General features: G+C 41.6%; 3 protein-coding genes across 3 annotated transcripts in view; 1 reads left to right on the top strand and 2 right to left on the bottom strand.

The window, feature by feature from the left end:
• Window positions 1–10,710, top strand: part of LOC146757518 (rho GTPase-activating protein 32-like) — a 218,196-nt gene that overhangs the window by 76,416 nt on the left and 131,070 nt on the right. The gene's annotated exons all lie outside the window — the stretch shown is intronic.
• LOC146757533 (uncharacterized) lies at window positions 170–4,872 on the bottom strand. The gene is made up of 5 exons (XM_085520757.1): window positions 4,719–4,872; window positions 3,705–3,971; window positions 2,809–3,075; window positions 781–1,048; window positions 170–285 (listed from the first exon to the last, which is right to left on the bottom strand). The coding sequence occupies exons 3-5, from the start codon at window positions 2,839–2,841 to the stop codon at window positions 185–187; spliced, it is 402 nt and encodes a 133-aa protein (XP_085376883.1). The 5' UTR covers window positions 2,842–3,075; window positions 3,705–3,971; window positions 4,719–4,872; the 3' UTR covers window positions 170–184.
• Window positions 7,182–10,111, bottom strand: LOC146757532 (obscurin-like). Its single transcript, XM_085520662.1, has 4 exons — window positions 10,099–10,111; window positions 8,204–8,473; window positions 7,242–7,508; window positions 7,182–7,195 (listed from the first exon to the last, which is right to left on the bottom strand). The coding sequence occupies exons 1-4, from the start codon at window positions 10,109–10,111 to the stop codon at window positions 7,182–7,184; spliced, it is 564 nt and encodes a 187-aa protein (XP_085376788.1).

Below are 10,710 nucleotides of genomic sequence, written 5' to 3'. Positions count from 1 at the left end.
CTACTTCAGGCTACCAAACATCAAAAAATGAACAAAAACCACCAGAAGTGGTATGCACACATACTTAATCAAGCTAGTCTTCACATATTCAGTAGCTCGCAGTACAGGATAAAGTTTTATGGACTGCATAGAACGTGGAGATATCCTGAGCATTCATAGCATTTTAAGCTACCACAAGTTGGTATTAAAACAATTTTACACAACACCTTCTTGATAAAGTTACCTCAGTTGCTTCTTTAAGTTGCTCAACAGACTCATCCAATTTAATCATCTGCATTTCAAAGTCTGTAACACACAGAAAAGGTTGTATTACATAAGTAGCCAATAGATAGTTTATTAAGTAATCAATTTTTCCAGATATTCTAATGTTTAGGTAGCTTTTGAGCAGATTAATTAATTTGCATGTGGTCTTGACTTATTGGGAGTGATTCAAAAGTTTTCTATATTTCTTGGAACGAAAACATTGCATCAACAAGACATAAAGAAGAGTAGAGATTACAATATAAAAGTAAAAATCAAGATATAGACATTTAACCCCATACTTACGAAAGCGTAAAGCTGCTAGTTGCAGTTTAAAGGAGAGGGGGAAAAAAAGAAAAGAAATAACCAAAAACCGTGGAATTGCTGAACCTGAATATACACAAGGAACAAACTATCACTTATCTACAGGCTATGGTTCCAAAGGTAGAACATCTCCTCTAATTCCTACTCAAACTGGTTATTTCTCTTTTAGATTAATGAACTATTTCTATCTTCTACCTTTCACATTGCATAACTCACCTTTGTTCTTCTGCATCAGCTCTTCTTCAGTTTTAAGTAGTTTGCTGTTTTTCTCTGTTAGCTCTTCTTTGGTCTCCATCAGTTCAAAGTTAGTTTTCTCCAGCTGCTTTTCAAACCAGCCAATATCTTCCTTCGGGTCCTCCAGGGATACACTGTAACTATGTGCTGCCTCAGCTTGCTCTTTAATATCCATGACATCATAATGCACAGAATCAAGAATGCCCTCAGGATCAACACAGGTGTCAGGCACTATGCTATGTTCTCCACCCTGAAACGTAATTTATAATCAGTTAAAACTGGTGAATAGCTGACTACATAATAGCTGTTATTTCTACAGATAGTCTGGATAGCCACTATGAACACAGCCATACAAGAAGTTTTTAATTTCAGCTTCAAAACCCACCTCACAAATTCACATACAACATGACAGTGATTCGTATGGGGGGAAGATAAGTGGCATTCTAGTAACAGCTAATATATTTTATAGTATTTGATGACCACATTCCCTTTTTTTTTTTTTTTTTTTTTTTAAATATTACCCCAGATTGATCTCCTTCAAATTTAACGTACAAGTTCGGACTCCCCATTTCTTTGTATGCAGCGTAAATTTTCATTTTGTGTTGCAGAAACAAGGAAAATGCCCAAATTCCCAAAGCTTTCTGAAACTGTTCTTAAGGGTCAGCAACTATTCCTGCTAGATGAAGAACAGATGTATCTTGCTCATCATACAGCAACACAGCATGCACTTCTTTGTAAACAGCCTTGTGTTTCTACAAGATGTGCCCATAACATTTTAATAGTAAAAAGGAAAATATTTAAGAAAAAAAAAAGGAAAATATTTAAGAAAAAAAAAAGAAAAATACCAGGGTGTCATGGTTTAATAATTTTGTAATTTTGCTATCAGTATTCCACATCATAACGTCATATAAAGCATGAATAATTTTACTGCTCCCGAACACTTGCAGTATATTGATGATATTGTCGTGTGGGGCCATACAGCAGCAGAGATTTTCAAGAAAAGAAAACAGATAATCCAAATTCTTTTGCAAGCTGGTTTTGCCATTAAGCGCAGCAAGGTGAAGGGGTCTGCCCAGGAAATCCAGTTCTTAGGTGTAAAATGGCAAGATGGGCATCGACACATCCCAGCAGATGTGATTGACAAAATCACTGCTATGTCTCCTCCCACCAACAAGACAGAGACCCAATCTTTTCTGGGAGTAGTGGGCTTTTGGAGAATGCATGTCCCAAACTACAGCCACATAGTGAGCCCCTTCTATCAGGTAACACGGAAGAAGAATAATTTCTCATGGGGTCCTGAGCAGCAGCAGGCTTTTGAGCAGAGAAAACAAGAGATAGCCCGTGCCGTGGCCTTAGGGCCAGTACGGACAGGACAGGATGTAAAGAACATCCTCTACACTGCTGCTGGAGAGAAAGGTCCCACTTGGAGTTTGTGGCAAAGAGCTTTAGGAGAAACCCAAGGCCAACCCCCGGAACTTTGGAGTCGAGCATATAAAGGGTCTGAGGAGTGCTACACTCCAACTGAGAAGGAGATCTTAGCCATGTACGAGGGGGTTTGGGCTGCTTCTGAAGTAGTTGGGACAGAGGTTCAGCTCCTTCTAGGACCTCGCTTGCCTGTGGCCCCCCTGTCACGGACACAGGTAGATTTTTGTTTAAACCGTGACAACTACCCAGAATGCAGCATAAGGGAATTTTTGCCTAGAACTCTGGAGGACTATTTGTAACTCAGAAAGGTCAGAGATAGAAAGTTCACACTGATTTCTGGGTCACCAGCCTCACCGTACATCAGCATTTTTGGTTTTTAAATGATACATAAAGTTCTCAATGGCACTGCTCTAGTCGGTAGTTCTTTCCCTTTCCATGCAGCTCGCTCTGTGCATGGCTTGTGAACCGCTATTCAGGCCAGACAGCTGCAGCCCCAAAGACCTGCCATAAATGTACAAATTCTACCAGGATAATGTCTTGGTAGTGGAGAAACAGGATGCGCAGTCATATGGCTCTCACACATACCTTGTACAACCAGCTTGGCTCTGGACTGGGCATCACCAATGTCACAGGTGTACACGTCACTGTCACTTTTCTCCAGATTTTTTATGCACAGCTGCAGGTCTCGTCCTTTCTGTGCCCTCTTGTATTTCCTGCCAGGCCTGAGCTCAGCAATGCCTTTCCTCCATATGACGAAGGATGCGGCTTTCTCGCTCTGACATGTAAAAAGTGCACTTCCACTTTTTTCAATTTTCACATCTGAAAGTTCCTTGATAAAGTAATTAGGTTTTTCTGGAAGGAAAAAAAAAAAGGAGGAGGGTGTAGGACAAAGGGATCTGTTACCCCAACAAGTCCCAAGCATACAGAGGTGTCCTGAATCTCCTTTGCCCTCATTTCAGAATATCACATAGAGATGCAAAGAGTCTAAGAAGACCACAGAGTCCACCCATTTACATAGGTTTGATAATTCCAGTAGATATCTGGAAAGTTCAATACCATTATACATGCGCTGGTAGGATCTCATCTGATAAACTGCATATAGTTTTGATTACACATATTCAATATAAACTAATTCAGATTGCCATCTTTTCGTGGCTCACTAACACCCAAGATCATAGAATCATAGAATGATCACAGAATCATAGAGTGGCCTGAGTAGAAAAGGACCTCAAAGAGCATCTAGTTTCAAACCCCCTCCAAGGGGTTACCAACCACCAGACCAGGCTGCCCAGATCCACATCACACTGGAGAATCATTCAGTTTCCAGATTATTTTAAGGAAAAGATTTTAATCCATCATATTTTCTGAAAACTAAGAATTGATCCTGCTCAAGGAAACAGAAGAGAAAAACATCACCCACAGGCTGCAGATATTTACCTCGACTTCTCTACATGCCATCCCCAGTGTGCTTTTCAACTCACCTTGCACAGTGACCCTGGCTTTTGTTATGGAGCCCTCTGTCTCACAGGGGTACTCCCCACTGTCCTTGGCAGTAGAGTCATGGATGATCAGAATGGCCCCACTTCCCTCCTGCTGCAAGTCGTACTTCTGGCTTTTTCTGATTGCTTTGCCATCCTTGTACCACCTGATGTTCAAATCCGGTTTTGACAGCTCACAGATCAGGCTGATGTCCTGCCCTGCTGCTGCTGTCTTATCCTCCAGCTGTTTTGAAACCTCAGTAGGTTTTCCTGGAAGAAAACATTGCTTTTTGAGTAACATACACTTAGGGTAGGATGCCCCTCTCAAAATACATGCATCTACATGCTGGAGATAAGTTAGAGAGGCACTTGCAACAGACGCCATCCTACAGCCAGCAGTAATCTGCAAAGTACAGACAATAGAATTCCAGGCAGCATTTATTCTCTCTTAAATCTATTCAATTAAGGATGATGAACCATGTCTGAAAACTGCCTCTTTCTTCTCTCCACTCATCACACTGGGAGCCTCGGATGATGCTCTCAGATGCACATGTTCTAGATAGGAATTTGTTGTACAGCTAGATGATGTGAAGGCCATTCCTTCAGCTTATACTTAGAGGATATTTGCTCCCACAGTTCCCTCAACAGATCATTCCTGATTTACTGGTAATGGAACAAGCTGTAGTGAGATGACCATTGCCAACACTACCCCAGTGCTTTGGGTAGTTCTCACATTTGTGTAAAATGTTTCCTCCTTTTACTTATTTTTAAGAGAAATTCTCAGTGCTTTGAGGTTCAAGTAGAAGGTTGCTATTCACTTTAACCATATTATGAGTTAGCTCTCACGACAATCTTATCAGAAGACAGTTGAAGGAATCAGACCCCAGAATCTCTCCCATCTCATTATCTTTCACAGACAGAGAGGCTTTGGAGGTTAGACCACGGGCAGTAAAAAACGACTTCCCCAGCGTCAGTAGGAGTCACACTTTTGATAATGAGAGTATATTTCTGACTCACGTTAGAAGCTTTAAATCGCCCACCACTTTCCACTCTGCTTCCATTCAGTGTCCAGTTGAACTCATCAATGCTTTCATGGGACAGAATGCATTCAAAAGTACAATCTTCTCCCTCCTGGATTTCAGTGTTTTTCAGCCGTTTGGCATACCACTATTCAGCTCTGGAAGGTAAGAGATAGGTTAGTATGAGGTTTATATGGAGAAAAGGCATTTGTGACTGACATGAGTAGCAGTACTGGTGTTTTAACTCAGGATTTGCAGAACATGGCTGCATTCCTTACTGATGTATTCTCTAAGACATTCTCCACTCAGAATTACCAGAAAGCTATAAAAAAAAGAGACGTGAATCTCTTGTCTTTGCTCTGGAAGAACTACAAGGCGAGCAGTTCAGTCCATGGAGCAGAATGAAGATTCAGTGAGCAACAGAGGGAAAAACCTAACAGAGAGGACAACTCTAGGATGCTGCGTGAGAAAAAGGGTTTTGCCTACGACAAGAAATTAAATGTTTCTATTAGCTAATTTGTTACCATCCTACCCCTACTGGTGTTCAAACCATTTCTCCATTTTAGGGATGTTTAGAAAGGAAATATTTCCAGGACATTCTTGATGTGTTTGGTGATTTTCATGGCAAAATGAGATACATTTACATCAAAAGCAATGGGAATTTTCCAGACATCACTGTGCTAAATTGCAGTAATACACTTCTATTGTAGAAACTATTAAGGCTCGTGGGGGAATAGGTGTAAGACATAGTGACCACACTGAATGTGCTTTCAGCACTCCTTTACTTTCCACAGTACTTAGCCTGAATGCCGACCTTTGATTTGGCAACATCAGTGCCAATATCACAGGTATAGAAACCTGCATCTGATTTCTCGAGGTCATGGATAAGGGGACATAGGGTCTTCCCAGACAGCTCATACTTCTTGCCAGAAGGGAGCACAACACCGTCCTTTTTCCACACTGGTTTGACCTTCTCTTTAGAGACTTCGCATTCCAATTTAATCACACCCAGCTCCTCACCAAAAACATCATCCAAGGACTTCACGAAGACAGCAGGCTTCTCTGCAATTAAAAAGGCAAAACAGAACAATGTGATACAGAAGTTGAGACATTTCCAGTTGCTTTCAGATTTTTAAAGAGGGATAAATAAATCTTTACCAGCACTGACAACACCAATATAGAACATAAAGTGGTTTCATGTGTGTTGACTGAATGCACTTTATGGAATTCTGAACTAATCAGTAGGAGAATACAGGGAACAGGAGGGACAGCCTGCATTGCCTTGGGTGGGACTGATATCATATGAAGTTATTGGGATGCAGCTCTTCTAAAGCTGGAGAGCTGGCATTGCCCTCACATGGAGCAGAGCTCATACAGCAGGCCACAGGATTAAGAGGATAAACTGCTGAACACTTTTGCTTTTCCTGTTTTATTGACTCCTTTTATCTATCTTCTATTTCACACATCAGATGTTTATACTGGGGAAAAAACTTCCACCAAATGCAAAAGAAAGGAGAAAGAGGAAATCCTTCAAACTCTGAGCGCATAGAGTAAAAGAGCTTAATTGCTGGGGAGAGCAGATTAGAATCACAGTACCCTTAGAATTGGAAGAGACCCTTAAAGGCCATCTAGCCCAGCTCCCCTGCAATAAAAAGGGACATTCACAGCTAGATCAGGTTGCTCACAGCCTGGTCATTAGTCATCCCAGAGGCAAAACACACACTGAATGATCTCTCCCTGTAGTCATAAATCCTTGGAGACAACAGCATTGACACTGCATGTTACTGAAGAAGTAAAAGAAACTGCTCTTGTAACTCTCCTTGTGGTAAATAAAATGATGATAAAAAGCAATGGAATGCTTTGGCAGGACACCAAAACCATCCTCCTTTGTTGATATCTTCTGCAATGGAACCTTCCACTGGAAGAAAGCCTCTGATGACTTTTCACCCCAGAGAGGTGAGCTTTAGAAGCAGGTCTGCTGCACAATAGAATGAACTGGAGCTCCTTAGCATCTCTTACATCCAGGAGGGGTGTGATCAGACCCACCTATCACCTTCAGGTGCGCTTTCTGACACCTTGTCTGACTTCACTGTCAGTGTGCCAGCATCCTCAGGCTTAACCTGCTTCATTGTCAGTGTGCAGCAATTGCCAACGTTCTTGATGTCATTGTAATTGTTGGTGTAAAGGAGGTTGCCATTCAGGAACCATTCCACGTCCTCGTCATCATGGGACAGCTCGCAAGAGAAGACAGCAGAGCTCTCTTCTTCAATTTCTACATCCTGCAGGTGCTTCGTTACTTCTACATTGCGAGCTGTGGGGAAACAAGGTGAACTGTTACCACTGTTACTATAAATCATACTGGGATGTGGTAGAATGGTTGGACTAGATGATCTTTGTGTAATCTTCTCAGTGAAGATTATACATTTATAAAGTTAGCAGGAGAGAACGGCAGAAATCAACCTCAAGAAGAGAAATCTGAGGTGAAATAGGACATGGAAGAGGCCACCCTCCCTGCTCATACCTTCAGCTGTCAGCGTGGCCTCAGTCTCTGCAATTCCTGCCTTGCACTTGTACACACCAGCATCATCGGGCTTCAGCTTCAGAATCTTGAGCTCTGCTGAATGCTTATCCCTCTTGATCTTGTACTTCTCAGAGGGCTTGATGGGTGTGTGGCCTTTGAACCATTTCACAGCCTTTGGAGAAGGCCTGAAGTCACAGGACAGGATGACAGAATGATGTTCCAAAGCTGTCTTGTCCTCCAACTTCCTGGTGATTTCTATATGGTAATCTGCAAAGCAGGGGTGGAAGAGAAGAAAGGATGAGGACAATTGGAAGAAGAGGAAAGTCTCTTGCGTGTATTCCATTCCAATTAATGTCAAGTTCACAATGGTTCTTTGAACGACTCTAAAGATAAAACAAACGATTGTCTATAGGGAATGCCCTTGACTACATTTCTATAAAGTAATACTGTATATTATCTACCAAATGCAAGGTCCAGCTCTTGTTCTGTGCTAATTAAATTGCTCCCATTTGTTGAGGCTTTTATTCAAATAAGAGTGAGTTGAAAATATAACAAGTACTTCAGGATGTGAATGGAGACTCTTACGCTGGGGACAACAGCAGATAAAAAGCCTGCAAGTTTCTTTCAGATGAAATCAATGACAAACTGCATCAAATTTAGGTGCTACCAAACTTAAACTTGTCTAGTTCAGAAATACAATTAATTTCACCTGATTTGACTTCTTTGGTATAGCCAAGGACAAAACCTCAGCTCTGTAGATCTGAATAGTAAGCACATCACAGCTATTCAAACAGATCTTTTACTGAGATGCAGCTGTCTCATTTAGTGTCCAACGACTTTGAACTGGAAATGGAGCAGACCCTCCAGACACACACACAATATTTCAAAGACCCCAGTGAAGGAAGGCTGTACGTTAATTAATTCTTCATCTTCATGATGTAAACCAAGCCTGGATATGTTACCTCTGACAAGCAGATTGGCTGTGGATTTGGATTTGCCAATTGAGAACTGAATGGTGCCTGTCATATCAGTGGTGGTTTTCGGTATGGTCAGCTGGTGGATGGTGCCTTCTTGCTGCACAATCAAGTTTCTGCCAGCCTGTAAGACTTCCCCACGTAGATACCACTTGGGAGGTTTCACAGAAGGAATGGATATCTCGCATTCAAATTTGGCTTCTTCAGGCTCAGTCACATCCTCATCACACAGCTCCTTTACTAGACTAATGGATTGATCTTTAAGAAGGATGGAACAAGAGAAAGCAGAGATTTAGAAGGAATGTAAAAAACCCTTACATTATCACCCCACTTACTCACGTCAGCATTACTGCACATGAACACTACACCTATCAGCTCAGAATGCCTTGAAACATCATTAAAAAATAATAGAAAGAAAAGAATGTTGTTAAGAAGTCAGACAATAAGACTGACAATCTGAAAAGAGCCCAGATCTTCTGATTCCCAGTCCAACATCTAAATCAAACCATGACCTTCCCATCCCAATATCAAACTCCTTGCATTACGAAATGGAAAAGAGGTTCATTGAAACACGGACATTGATAATTACTTTGGTTAAATACAGCAACTTAGCTCTGAACAACAAGTTTTCTCCTAGTAAAGGTCTCTGTAGCTCAAATGTAATGACTCTACTTAGGAGAAATTCATTTTCCAGGATGTTCTTGCCCTTATAATGGTAACAGTGGCAAAGCTGGGGACTGAACTCTTGAGTAGTGTGCTAACTCAAATGCCTCCCTTTTCTTTATCACACTTAACATCATATATATACCCTAACATTGTATATATTAAAAAAAAAACAAAACCCTGTGCTCTTTTCAAACAGACAGAGAAAATGAAGAAAAGGTCAAGCTATGTTTTTTATCCCTCAACGTTCAAACACAAATCTGAAGTCTAAACGTAGAAAATCAACCTCCTAAGAAAATAATCCATCTTACTTTGCAAAAGTAAATTCCAAAAGAGAAGCTGGATATTTTGTGGGCAGAAAGGTAGGTAGGTAGGAGTTTTTATTTCTGTGAAAGGCCCTGGTGGTGTTTAACTTCCTTGACATTAAAGCAAAGGATGTTAGCTCGTTTATAACATAATTTAATCAAAATCGTCATCAGAAGCATAATTACCTTTAACTGTAAGATGGGCACGAGATTCTGCCTTTTCTGCTACAGATTTGATTTCTGCTGCATCCTTGACTTGGACACGTGTGTAAGTCAGCGAGTAGGTCTTTCCTGAAGCAGAGAACCACAGAGTCACTAAGGCTGGAAAAGACCACTAAGGTCATCTAGTCCAGCCACGAACTCATCCCTACCAAACTGTGCTCTTGAGAGCAAACCCACAACTACACTTGGCTTCCTTGAGCAAAGAGCTCTGAGGCACATGGCCAGGCTGAGCATCATCCATCTGGTTTCACAGCATCACTGCCTGTTCTCTCATGTCAATGAAACCACCCATTCCCCCATGTCCACATCCCCACCAAAGCGTAATCTAAACATGGCTTCTACAAGGACTGACCGAATGTGGCTGTCGTCACCTTCAAAGTACCTGATACAGAAGGATCACACTCACTGTCAGACAAAACCTCTTTGGAGAGGTGAACTGACTGCCCTGTTCACCCCCACTTTGGAAATAACTGCACTCATTTCCTACCTGCTCCCGGCAGTGTGGGATGGTGGGATAGCATCACACTTCCCACACTAAGCATCCCACCATGTCACTTGTTCCACCTAAACCTCAGTCCCAAAACAAAAGGGGATCTCGCTTCTGAACCCTCTTCACTTCATTTCAGATGTCTTATATGCTTGATCTCCAACCCATCCCCCACTCAGGAGAAAGATCTCCCTCTTACACCCTACCATCTAGCTGCATTCTAATGTTGTCATCAGCCTTCAGCTTGTTGTCATCTTTGTACCACTGGGTCTGAACCTCATCGTGTGAAATCTCACAGACAAAAGATGCACTCCCATATTCATTCACTTCCACATCTTCCAGTGCTTTAACAATCTTGATATCTCCAGCTGTGAAACAGTAGAGACATATTTGTCAGGGTATTTCCAGAACTGAGTGCAGCATCTTTTCCTTACACATATTTGCATAGAAAATAAGTAGGATTATGTTTTATTCTAAACCATCATCCATTCCTGAGTCATTTCCCTTTTCAACGCAGTCAATGCATTATTGCCCTTGAACTTAAAGATAGACTTACTAGCTACAATGGAGCTCCCTGCAAACAGTTTTCATGGAACCCAGAATCTCATTTATTCTAAAACCTTTCAAGCAAAATTAAGGGTAGAAAAACAATAGAACTGACTGAATCTTTAAGGTCATTTAGTTCCAGTCCCCCTGCTATATGCAGGGACACCTCCCTCCAGACCAACTCTTCTCCTCAGGGTCAAGGCTTCTCTCAAATCATTCTCCTCTAAGCCCGTGCCTGTGCTTGGGATTGCCCTGACCCAGGTGCAGGGCCT

The sequence above is a fragment of the Coturnix japonica genome, chromosome 20, assembly GCF_054131305.1.
Source record: "Coturnix japonica strain WE chromosome 20, WE-NBRP24, whole genome shotgun sequence".
Taxonomy (NCBI): domain Eukaryota; kingdom Metazoa; phylum Chordata; class Aves; order Galliformes; family Phasianidae; genus Coturnix; species Coturnix japonica.
This window is presented reverse-complemented; position numbering and strand designations above follow the sequence as displayed.

Coding starts and splice junctions, on each gene's coding strand:
- LOC146757532 (XM_085520662.1), bottom strand. Junction 7,509..8,203: donor AGCCAATCTGCTTGTCAGAG/GTAACATATCCA, acceptor CCTGCTTTGCAG/ATTACCATATAGAAATCACC.
- LOC146757533 (XM_085520757.1), bottom strand. CDS start 2,841: ATGCCCAGTCCAGAGCCAAGCTGGTTGTACAAG. Junction 1,049..2,808: donor AGCCAAGCTGGTTGTACAAG/GTATGTGTGAGA, acceptor ATTACGTTTCAG/GGTGGAGAACATAGCATAGT. Junction 286..780: donor GCTGATGCAGAAGAACAAAG/GTGAGTTATGCA, acceptor TGTGTGTTACAG/ACTTTGAAATGCAGATGATT.